The 13,128-nt window shown below is 35.8% G+C and overlaps 1 protein-coding gene and 1 non-coding gene across 4 annotated transcripts in view; both read left to right on the top strand.

The window, feature by feature from the left end:
• ZCCHC11 (zinc finger CCHC-type containing 11) overlaps positions 1-13,128 on the top strand; it is a 196,784-nt gene that overhangs the window by 107,571 nt on the left and 76,085 nt on the right. For all 3 annotated transcript variants that reach the window (XM_005678404.3, XM_018044181.1, XM_018044190.1), the window contains one exon: positions 1,553-1,669. In XM_005678404.3, the coding sequence (XP_005678461.2) occupies positions 1,553-1,669 (117 nt within the window). The remainder of the gene's footprint in view (positions 1-1,552; positions 1,670-13,128) is intronic.
• Positions 2,837-2,908, top strand: TRNAW-CCA. Its single transcript has one exon. It is a non-coding gene; the product is annotated as a tRNA-Trp (tRNA).

Here is a 13,128-nt window from a genome sequence, read left to right as displayed (position 1 = left end):
AGAGAATATTTGACATATAGTATGAACTCAGAAAATATTTGGTGAATAAAGTTATGGTCACAAACTAAGAGAAGTATCTGTGAGGGCTTAATTCATTCCCCAATAAGGACAGATTTGAAGTAATTTTAAAGAAATGACTAGATTGAACTGATTTTTCTTACTTGCTTATTACCTTGGGCAAATTTCTTAATTCTAGGGATTTAGTTGCTTTGCCAGTAAAATGAGGAATTCCTCATAGGGGTATTGTAAGGTTAATAATAATGGATACTCTATAAGAGAAAGCTATTGTTTATTTTTGATCTGTGGCAGGACTGTTGCTAAATTGGGGCAGGTTTCATATTTAAAGGAAATTGTGTTATGTTCTGAAGTAAGAGAATCTTTTTGCAGCCTATTGAAGCTCAGTATGAGGTAAAAATTAAGCATTGCTGCAATTTCAGTGTAAGGAACTAGAAACATTGTTTTAAAATTCAACAGATTCATTGTGTTTTGATAATTTTTTATTGTATCATCTTAGGGTCTTTGGTGATTTCTTCTTGGCTTTGGACTCAGATGTACATGAAATTAAATCAGTGTCTACTTTGTAATACTGTTGTATCCTTGTAAAAGTTACAAGCTATACGAGCTTTTTTTCCCTCAGGTGTATAAAATGAAGATAATACCAATGTAATAGGATTATTAGGGGAGTTAAAATGATAAATTTTATGTCGAACATCTAGCATGGTGCCTAGCATATAACAGGCACTTTGAAATTTTAAACTTTTTATTATTTCAAGATTGCATGTAGAAAGTATGATTTAAGTATTGTGACTGCTACTTTCCATGTGTCATAATTGTTTTCCCTTTCATAGTAGTTACCTCAAGAGGTTATCCATTTATTCCCATGTGATTGTAATTGATTAGAGTGTTTTCACAACTCATCTTTTGGAGTTGTCTTCTGTATTCATAGTACTTGTTGTTTGTTTAGTCGCTAAGTTGTGTCCAACTCTTTTGCGACTCCATGAACTGAAGCCTGCAAGGTTCCTCTGTCCATATTTCCCAGGCAAGAATACTGGAGTGTGTTGCTATTTCCTTCTCCAGGGGATCTTCCTGATTCAGGAATCAAACCTTCATCTCCTGCATTGGCAGGCAGATTCTTTACAACTGAGCCACCAGGGAAGCCCCATATTTGTAGATTGTTTTGAAATCCCCAATTTGAGAGTAGATTTTATCTTTTATAGGAATCAAAAAGATTGAAATTTTGAAACCAATTTTTGGCAGTGTTGGCAACACTAAATAATAATACTGCCTTTTTTATTTTACAATGAATTCTAAACACTATATTAGATGAATACATGATATTGTTTGAAATTAGTATATTATCTCCTATGATAACTACTTTAAAAGGATACCTACCTCTTGGGTGTATGAGTATTGAATTGTTTATTAAAAAGTATTACTTCACTGCTTATTTTTGCCTCATATATTTACATAGTTGTTGTATTAACATATATAGTAAAAAAATTTTTACTGTTTCTGTTTTCTGAAAAAATGTGTTTATAACTTTTTTTTTTAGCGCTCACCAGAATATACCAATTGCCGATATCTATGCAAACTTTGCTTAATTCACATTGAAAACATCCAGGGAGCTCATAAACATATAAAAGAGAAACGACATAAGAAAAACATTTTGGTAAGTCTTTTTAGAAAATATTTATTTATTGAATGATAAAACTATATGAAATATTTTTATTAATGAAATGAAAAACCAAGTGTTTGTCCTTTCTTATAGTAGTAACTGATGTGATAGTATTGAAAGCTTGATTGCCCTTCTTCTGTTAGATGGTCAGGAGGGGAACCTGCTCAGTGACCAGTTTGCTCATCCTAAAGTATGTTGTGATTCCTAAGCTTCAAAGTCAGGTACAGTCAGTCCAACTGATTTTTATTGAGTTCTTATGTGTTAGCTCTATGGAGTGGTGAATAAGATAGTCATGGGTCTTGCCCTCAGAGTTTCTAAAGTATTGGTGAAAGCATACAATGAATAAGGATTTAAGTGTGATGAGTTTCATTGAAGGGGGAATTGTGATACTAAGGAAGTGTACAAAGGATATTTTACTTAATGTAGAGGAGGGATGATTTCTTTAAGAAAATGACATTTGAATTGTTGAACCTTGAAGTAGAGGTTTAAAAGGCAGAAAGCTAAGTGGCATAGAAGGGTGAGATGAGAGCATTTTACACAAAAAAAGCAGCATGAATAAAGGTCTCTAAATTGTGAAAGGACATGACATACGGGGAACTGAAAGAGTCTAGTATGACTGGAGCAAGAGAGCTAGGAGAAAAATGGTATGAGGTGAAGCTGGAGAAGTCTAGATCATGCAGGGCCTTTGGGAATTCATATGTGATCAGTTATTGGAATGTTTTCTTTTTGAAATTCATTTGTATGTTAGCTATTTAATTTTTCTTTTCAAAATGATAATACTTAGTCTGTATAACTTCTAACTTATCTCTAAGGTATCCTCTCTGAGAAATACTCTTTTACTTGACCTTTCTAGCAAGTCTGTGTTACAGATACTTTCTTCATGTGTCCATAGTGACTTGATCAGAAAACCTTATATTTATGTATTATAAATATTTGTGCTTCACTCCTCTTGCAGACTTCAGTATGTAAATGTTTTCAAGGACAGATTAAATTTCTTATTTATTTTTCTTCATTCCTAAGTACAGTATCTGATGCATAGTTGGTGATAAGTACATTTCTATTGGAAGAAAAATGCATTTAAAATATTCAACAACTTGGGAAAGAAATCATTCAAATTTTATCAGCCTATTTTTATTCAGTTAGCATTTCAGAAGAGTTAATTCCCTGGTGGCTCAGAGGTTAAAGTGCCTGCCTCCAATGCGGGAGACCCAGGTTCGATCCCTGGGTCGGGAAGATCCCCTGGAGAAGGAAATGGTAACCCACTCCAGTATTCTTTCCTGGAAAATCCCATGGACGGAGAAGCCTGGTAGGCTACAGTCCATGGGGTCGCAAAGAGTCAGACATGACTGAGCGACTTCACTCAATAGAGACAAAGTGATAGTTTAAGAGATAATAAATGAGAAATTTCAAGGAATGTTGGAAGGTGCTGATCACTAGTTGCAGGAAGCTCAGGGAATTCCCAACAAACTTAAAAAGAAAGTCACTACACATTATATACATTACAGAGAAATTTTAGAATATTTTAAAAAACCCAAACCAACCTTAAAATCAGCTATCCTGAACTTTTAGTGAAGTTGTAATATAGAGACTGGATTTACCTTCTTGAAATAAGCAACAAAACAAAAAGACAGATATTACTAATAATGTTTTTCTTTACGCAGTGAAGGACTGACAGGGAAAACAAACAAGCTCAATGATTACTCCAATTTGAGAGAGTTTTCAGATTGTACAATAGGGAGCAGAATTCAACGGGCTCCCAGAGATGAGGAGATGAACTTGACTTCAGGGAGTACAGTGTGGCTAGAGTTTGTAGGACAGAAAAAAAAGAAAGCTATACAGGCAGAAACTCAAAGATCTATGAACAGTTCCCTCAGAATATTTAGTGCAATACTGATTGGTGCACGCATGTGAGAAAGCTGCCTGAAGTCAGGGAAAGAACCATCTGAAAGGATTAGAATAGTGCTTGGTGCACCTCCAAAGCCGCAAATAGTATCTTCTAACTGTCCAGACTGAAAAACCTCATGAGACTTCCCTGGTGGTCCAGTAGTTAAGATTCAGCGCTTCCAATGCAAGGGACCTGGGTTCAGTCCCTGGTCAGGGATCTTGATCCAGTATGCCACAACTAAAGATCCTACATGCTGCAACAAAGATACCACATGCTGAAACGAAAATGAAAGATCCCATGTGCCCAAACTAAGACTCAGCACACACAGTGAGTTCATTAAAATGAGCTAAACCCCAAACTCAAATAGCTAATCTGTGAATAAGAAAAATCTCGAAAGGAAGAGTTGTATTTTTACCCATATATATAACAGCTTCACATGAAATCTAAAATGATATTCAGACTGCTACTAGGATCTTTTCCAATGTATAACTTTCTTGATAATATGAACAGAATCTTGCTTTAAAATAAAGCCTTCTTGGACTTCCCTGGTGGTATAGCAGATGAGAATCCACCTGCTACTGCAGAGGACATGAGTTTGATCCCTGGTCTGGGAGGATTTCACATGCTGTGGATCAGCTAAGGCCATAAGCCACAGCTTCTGAACTTGTGGGCTGCAGTTACTGAAGCTCACATGCCTAGAGCTTGTGCGCTACAACAAGAGAAGCCACCACAATGAGAAGCCTGCACAGTACAAGTAAGAGTAGCCACTGCTCTCTGCAGCTAGAGGAAGCCTGTGTGCAGCAATGAAGTCCCAGCACAGCCAAAAATAAACAATAAGAAAGTAAAATTTTTAAAAAGGCCTAGTGTGCCTGGATAAATAGATAAATATATATATATATTTTTTAATGGAAAAGCAAAAAGAAAAACCTCATACTTTGTGGGAAGTTGGGTAGAGTAATCAGAAAGATCTTATTTCAGTAGTGGGGAATCTTTAACCCTAAGCTAAATCTGGTGCCAACTAAAAAGTTTTGAAGGTAAGACACCAAAAAATAACCTATTTTCAATTATTTCATGTCATTATAGAAAAAAGCTTGAGAATATTTTTAGGAATACAAAATGTCCATCCTACCCTGAAAGTTCACATTGTCTGCCATTCACTCAAAAATTATCTGGAGTACAAGGCAGCAGGAAGATACAAATTGTGAAGAGAAGAAAGGTCAGTCAATCAAAAGCAACCTTGAACTGACACAGTAGAATTAGAGAAAGACATTAAGACAGTTAATATAACTATTCTTGATGTTCCTAAAAATAGGGACATGGAAGATATAAAAATGATTCAAATTGAACTTATAGAAATGCAAACTGTAATGTCTAAGATGAAAAATACAGTACGAAGGATGGCAGATGAGACATTGCAAAAGAAGAGGTTGGTGAACTTAAAGATATAGGAATGAAAGTAAATAATGAAACAAAGAAAAAAGAACTTGGAAAAAAGAAAAGAGCATCATTGAGCTCTGTGATAGTTGATATTTGTACCATTTTTTCATAAACTCTTACGAACATTGAGGAGGAATGCTTCCCAACCCAGTCTATAAGGACCATATTACTCTAATACAGGAACCAGAAGAGGATATTGCAATGAAAGAAAACTTCAGATCAGTATCCCTCATCAGCATAATTGCAAAAATTCTAAATGTTATTTTAGAAATTGAATCCAACAATATGTTTAAAGGAAGAAATACAAAATGACCAAATAGGAATTTATTCCAGGAGTGCATTTTTGGTTTAACATTAGAAAATGAATCACTGTAATTCATCATATTAACAAACAGAAGAAGAAAAACGTCATCATCTTAGTAGATGCTGAAAAAGCATTTTAAAAAGTCTTGATTAAAAAAAATCTCAGCAGACTAGGAATAGAAGGAATTTTCTCAACATCCTAAAGAACATCTGGGAAGAAGTTACAACTAACATTATACTTAATGGCGAAAACTGAATGTTTTCTCCTTAAGATAGAAAAAAGACAGGCATGAAAATGGTATAGCTATGGAAAACTGTATTGTAGTTCCTCAAAAAGTTAAAAATGAAATTACTATATGATCCAACAGTTACACTTTTGAATATAAACTCAAAGGAATTGAAAGCAGGGTCTTTAAGTGATATTTGTACCACCATGTTCATTATAGCATTATTCACAATAGCTAAAACATGGAAGCAACTCACCTGTCCATCAGCAGATGAATGGATAAACAAAATGTTACATATACATACATTGAAATATACTGCCTTAAAAAAGAAGGTAATTCTGATATGTCACAACATGGAAGAACCTTGAGTAAGTTAATGCTAACTGAAATAAACCAATCATAAAAAGACAAATACTGTAATTATTCCACTTATATGAGATACTTTGAATATTCAGAATCATAAAGACAGAAAGTTGAATGGTGGTTGTCTGGGGAGATGGAGGAATGGAAAGGTTTCAGTTTTACAAGATAAAAAGAATTCTGCTGATGTGTGATGGTGATGGTTGCACAACAAATGAATGTACTTAATTCCATTGAATTGTACTTGTGAAAATGGTTAAGATAGTACGTTTTTTGTTATGTATGTTTTATCACAGTAAAAAAATTGGGGAAAAAGGTAGATATGTTCACTCTTACCACTTTTATTCAGCGTTTTATTCGAAGTTCTAGCCAGCGAATTCAGACAAGAGAAAGAAAGGAAAGCTATCTAAGTTGGAAAAGAAGAAGTACAACTATATTTGTAGGTAAATGTGATTATTTATATAGAATATTCAGTGACGTCAGAAAAGTTATTAGAGTTAATGAGTTTAGCAAGGTTGCAGAATACAAACTCAGCATGCAAAAGTCCATTGTATTTTTATATACTAATAATGAATAGTACAAAAGTGAAATTCAAAAAACTATTATTTACAATAGCATCAAAAATATGCAAAATTATGCACAGAAATTATAAAACATTCCTGAGAGAAATTAAAGAAGAGCTAAAGAAATGCAGAAATAAACCTTATTTATGTGTTGGAAGAACTAATATTATTAAATTTCTTTCTAAACTGATCTGTACACTCAGCCTAATCCTGAACAAAACCCTGAATTGAAAGCCTGATTCTAAAATTCACCTGGAATATAGACTGCTATATTTAAAATAGATAAGCAACAAGGACCTACTTTATAGCACAGGGAACTATATTCAGTATCTTATCAGTTCAGTAGCTCAGTCGTGTCCAACACTTTGTGACCCCATGAATTGCAGCACGCCAGGCCTCCCTGTCCATCGCCAACTCCCGAAGTCCACTCAAACTCAATATCTTATAATAACCTATAATGGAAAAGGATCTGAAAAAGAATATATCTGTATGTATTTACATACGTATGTATGTATAACTGAATCACTTTGTTGTAACCCAAAACGCTGCAAATCAACTATACTTCAATAAAAATAAACTAAAAAAGAAGGAAAAGAAAAGCTGAAATTCATCTGGAAAAGCAAAGGCCCTGGAAATTTCAAAAGAACTTTGAAAAGAACTAAGTTGGAGGACTAACACCACCTGCTTTACAAACTTAAACTATAGTAATAAGGCAGTGTGGTATTGGCATCAAATAGACAAATAGATCAGTGGAGCAGAATAGTGAGTATAGAAATGGCACACTTGTATGAACAGCAATTTTTTTTTTAACAGAGATTCAAAGGCAATTCAGTGGAAAAATTACACTGTCTTAAACTTATGAATAGTTAAATATCCATGAATAAAGAAAGACCTTTGATCCATACCTTACTTATAGACCTAAATGTAAAACCTTAAAGTATAAAATTTCCAGGATAAGATATGGTAGAAAATCTTTATGACCTTGGATTGGGCAAAATTTCTTAGATATGATACTAAAGAGGAAAAAAATGATGAATGGACTTACTCAAAATTAAAAACTTCCGCTCTTTGAAAGATATCTTTAAAGAATGACAGTACTAGCTGCAGATTGGGAAAAAATATTCACAAATCATATCAGGTAAATGAGTTGTATCTAGAAGAAATAAAAAACTTCTAAAACTCAGTAATAAGTACAGTAATCACCCCTTATTCATGGTTTTGCTTTCCATGGTTTCAGTTACCCTTGGTCAGCCATGTCTGAAAATATCAAATGGAAAATCCCACAGATAAAGAGCGTACAGTTTTAAATGCATGCCATTCTGAACTTAGTTCAGTTCAGTAGCTCAGTCATGTCTGACTGTGAAACCATGGACTATAGCATGCCAGGCTTCCCTGTCCTTCACTATCTCCTGGAATTTGCTCAAACTCATGTCCATTGAGTCTGTGATGCCATCCAACCATATCATCCTCTGTCGTCCCCTTTTCCTCCTGCCTTCAGTCTTTCCCAGGATCGGGGTCTTTTCCAATGAGTCAGTTCTTTGCATCAGGTGGCGAAAGTATTGGAGCTTCAGCTTTAGCATCGATCCTTCCAGTGAATATTCAGGGTTGATTTCCTTTAGGATGGACTGGTTTGATCTCCTTGGTGTCTAAGAGTCTTTTCCAACACCACAGTTCAAAAGCATCAATTCTTTGGCACTCAGCTTATGGTCCAGACTCTCACACAGGTACATGACTACTGGAAAAACCATGGCTTTGACTATGTGGACCTTTGTTGGAAAAGTAGTCTGCTTTTTAATACTCTGTCTTAGGTTCATCATAGCTTTTCTTCCAAGGAGCAGGCGTCTTTTAATTTCACGACTGTAGTCGTTCGCAGTGATTTTGGATCCCAAGAAAGTAAAGTCTGTCACTGTTTTCATTGTTTCCCCATCTGTTTGCCATGAAGTGATAGACTGCTTGCCATGATCATAGTTTTTTCTAATGTTGAGTTTTAAGCCAGTTTTTTCACTGTCCTCTTTTACCTTCATCAAGAGGTTCTTTTAGTTCCTCTTCACTTTCTGTCATTAGGATGGTGTCATTTTCATACCTGCAGTTACTGATATTTCTCCCAGCAATCTTGATTCTACCTTGTGCTTCATCCAGCCTGGCATTTTGCATGATGTACTGTGCATATAAGTTAAATAGGCAGGGTGACAATATATAGCCTTGATGAACTCCTTGGTTGTTCCTTGTCTGGTTCTGACTGAATAGTGTGGTGAAATTTCTTGTTTGGCTTTGTCCTGCCCATAATGTGGGTATCTGCATAGTGTACGCTACCTGTCTGTTAGTTACTTGGTAGCCATCTTATCAGATTGGCTGTTGGTGGTATCACAGTGCTTGTGTTTGAGTAATTTTTACTTAATAATAGCCCCACCGTGCAAAAGTAGTGATGCAGGCAATTTGAGTAGTCTGTTAATGTGGCTAATTTATAAATAAAACTTTATCATAGGTATGTATGTAGAGGAAGAGAGTAGTATTTACAGGGTTCAGTGCTTTCTGTGGTTTTAGGCTTCCAGTGGAGGCCTTAGAGCGTATCCTCCAAGGATGAGGGGGAACTACTATAAACAAACAACCAAATAAAAATATGGGCAAAAGATTTGAGCCAACATTTTATTAAAGAAGACATACAGATTGCAAGCACATGAAAAGATGCTCAACATTATTCTTCATCAGGGAAATCACTGCACTTATAAGAACAGCTAAAATTAGAGAGATTGACTGTGCCAAGTGTGAATGAATGGCAAGTCTAAAACAGTGCTGGTGGAAATGTAAAATAGTATTTGGTTGGCTAAAAATTTTGTTCAGGATTTTCCATAGCATAAGATGGTATAGAAAAACCTGAATGAATTTTTTGGCCAACCCAATAATCCACCTTTTATTTTAAAGGTTTATTTTTAAATTATTTTTTAATTGAGAGTTGGTTGACATACAACATGTTAGTTTCACATGTATAGCATAATGATTCAACATATATATATTTTGTGAAATATTCACAATAAATTTAGTCAATACCAACTACCACACATAACCTTTCTTTTTCTTGAGGTGAGAACTTCACCTCAATCTTCACTTTAAGATTTATGCTTAGCAACTTTTCAATAGACAATACTGCATTATTAACTATAATTACCAAGAAGTATATATAAATCTTAAGGACTGATTTATTTTATAACTGAAAGCTTTTTTTACCTTTTAACTACATTCACCCATTTAGCTCACCCCCAACCACTAATCCCTGCCTCTGGCAATGACCAATATGTTCTCTGTATTAGTTTAGTTTTTGTTGCTATTGTTTTTAGATTCCACATACAAGTGAGATCATACAGTATTTATCTTTCTTGGTCAGACTTAATTCATTTAACAGTATGCCCTCAGGGTCCATCCATGTTGTTTCATATGGCAAGATTTACTTTTTTTTAATGGCTGAATAATGTTAAGTTGTATATATGCACCACATTTTCTTTATTCACTCATCCATCAGTGGACACGTAGGTTGTTTCCATGTCTTGCATATTGTAAATAAAGCTGCAGTGAACGTGGAAGTGCAGATTTCTTTTCCTGTTAGTGTTTTAATTTTTTTTTTTTTTTTTGGATAAATACCCAGAAGTGGAATTACTAGGTCACATGGTAATACATCCATTTTTTAAAACATATTGGCAGTTTTTTAAAAGTTAAACTTATAACTAATACATGATTCAGCCATTCCATTCCTATGGGTTCATCCAAGATAAATGAAAGCATATGTCTCTACATTTACTTGTATATGAGTATTCATAGCAGTTTTATGTTATTAGCCAAAGAAGTGAACAAATACACGTGGTATATCTATATCTTGTTATGCTGTTTGTTAAAAGGAGTGAACTATTGACTATACGACAACATAGATGGATCTTAAGTATCATGAGTGTAAACAGTCAGACAAAAATGACTATATACTGTGCAATTCCATATATATAAAATTCTAGAAAATGCAGTCTAAGCTGTAATCATAGAAAGCAGATTGGTAGTTCCCAGAATATGGGTGTAGAAGAAGGATGGAGTGATTACAAAGGGATATGAGGACATTTCTGAGAGAGATTGGTATGTTTATTATCTTGATTGTGGTGATGGTTTTATTATATCTATGTGTCAAAAATGAACCAAATTGTAAAGTTTAAATATGTGTAATTTATTTTATATAAATTATATCCATAGTAAAGTTGCTTTTTTAAAAGCAGCTGAAAAGATAAAGTCATTCACAAAGGTGCAGAGGATGGGAATGTTGACTTACTTATCAATAACAGCAATAGAAGCCAGAAGACAGTTGAATAATGTCTTCAGAGTTCTGGAGGAAGGAAAAATCTCCAGTCAACATAGATTTCTTTTATTTTTTTGGCCGCACCACACGGCATGAGGAACTTCCCTGACCAAGGATTGAACCCATGCCCCCTGCATTGGAAGCAGAGTCTTAAGCACTAGATCACCAGGGAAGTCCTTTTTTAAAAAAACTATATTTCTGTACCCAGTGAAATTGTCTAACAGTAATGAGCACAGAATATATATATATGCACACATGCATTTATTTTTATTTTATTCAAGTATAGTTGATTTACAATGTTGTGTTAATTTCTGCTCTAAAGCAGAATAATTCAGATCTATACATTCTTTTTTTCTTAAATCATTGACCCATGGTCTTGTAAGCCAGTAACTTTTATTTATTTATTTTGGCTGTGCTGGGTTTTCATTGCTGTGCGTGCAGGCTTTCTCTAGTTGCAGCCAGCAGGGCTACTCTTGGTTGTGCTGTGTAGGCTTCTCATTGTGGTGGTTTTCTTGTTGCAGAGCGTGGGCTCTAGGCACATGGGCTTCAGTAGTTGTGGCACATGGACTCAGCAGTGGCATGGGCTTAGTTGCTCTGCAGCATGTAGAATCTTCCTGGTAGGGATTGAACTTGTGTTCCCTGCATTGGCAGATGGATTCTTAACCACTAGACCACTAGGGAATCCCAGTATACATTATGTTTTTTTAAGTTTATTTATTTATTTGGCTGTGCCAGATCTTAGTTGAGTCACACGGGATCTTTGATCTTTGTTGTGGCTTGTGGCATCTTGGTTGCAACATGTGAGATCTAGTTCCCTGACCAGGGATTGAACCTGGTCCCCTGCATTGGAAGTACGAAGTCTTAGCCACTGGACCACCTGGAAAGTGCCCCACGTTCTTTCCAATATTCTTCTCCATTATGGTATATCCCAGGACATTGAATATAGTTCCTTGTGCTATAAGCAGGATCTTGTTGTTAATCCATGCTATATATATAATAGTTTGAATATCTGTTAATCCCAAGCCTCCCAGTCCATCTCTCCCCACTACTTTTAGCAAACACAGATCTGTTTTCTATGTCTGATTCTGTTTCTGTTTCAAAAGTAAGTTTGTTTGTGTCATATTTGGATTCCACATATAAGTGATATTACATGATATTTGTCTTTCTCTTTCTGACCAGCTTCACTTAGTATAATAAAAGATGCTTACTCCTTGGAAGAAAGGTTATGACCAACCTAGATAGCATATTCAAAAGCAGAGACATTACTTTGCTGACTAAGGTCCGTCTAGTCAAGGCTATGGTTTTTCCAGTAGTCATGTATGGATGTGAGAGTTGGACTGTGAAGAAGGCTGAGCGCCGAAGAATTGATGCTTTTGAACTGTGGTGCTGGAGAAGACTCTTGAGAGTCCCTTGGACTGCAAGGAGATCCAACCAGTCCATTCTGAAGGAGATCAGCCCTGGGATTTCTTTGGAAGGAATAAAGCTGAAACTCCAGTACTTTGGCCACCTCATGCGAGCAGTTGACTCATTGGAAAAGACTTTGATGCTGGGAGGGATTGGGGGCAGGAGGAGAGGGGACGACAGAGGATGAGATGGGTGGAAGGCATCACTGACTCGATGGACGTGAGTCTGAGTGAACTCTGGGAGTTGGTGATGGACAGGGAGGCCTGGCGTGCTGTGATTCATGGGGTCGCAAGGAATCGGACACGACTGAGCGACTGGACTGAACTGAAGTTCATCTGTGTTGCTGCAGATGGCATTATTTTATTCTTTTTTATGACTGAGTAGTATTCCTTCTATATGTGTACCATGTTTTTATCCTGTTGATGGACATTTAGTTTTGTTTCTGTGTCTTGGCCACTGTGAGTGGTGCTGCTATGTACATAGGAGAGCATGTATTTTTTCAAATTAGAGTTCCCTCCAGATATATTCCAGGTGTGGGATTGCTGGTTCATATGGTTCTGTTTGTAGTTTTTTAAGGAAACTCCATACTGTTCTCCATACTGGTTGTACCAGTTTACATTCCCACCAACAATGTAGGAAGGTTCTCTTTTCTCCACAGTGTCTCCAGCATTTTTATTTGTACACTTTTTAACAATGGCCATTCTGACTGATGTGAGGTGGTACCTGGCAGGTTTGAGTCACATTTCTCTAATAATTAGTGATGTTGAACATCTTTTCATAGGCCTGTTGGCCATCTGTATGTCTGCTTTGGAGAAGGATCGATTTAGGTCTGCCTGTTTTTTGATGGATCTAACAGAGTCAGAAGAGGTGGCAAAAATACACAGAACTATACATAAAAGGTCTTAAGGACTGGTATGGTATGGATGCTCACTTGGAGCCAG

The sequence above is a fragment of the Capra hircus genome, chromosome 3, assembly GCF_001704415.2.
Source record: "Capra hircus breed San Clemente chromosome 3, ASM170441v1, whole genome shotgun sequence".
NCBI classification, from domain to species: Eukaryota; Metazoa; Chordata; class Mammalia; order Artiodactyla; family Bovidae; genus Capra; species Capra hircus.
Note: the sequence above shows the minus strand (reverse complement) of the source record. Positions and strands in the feature narration are given on the sequence as shown.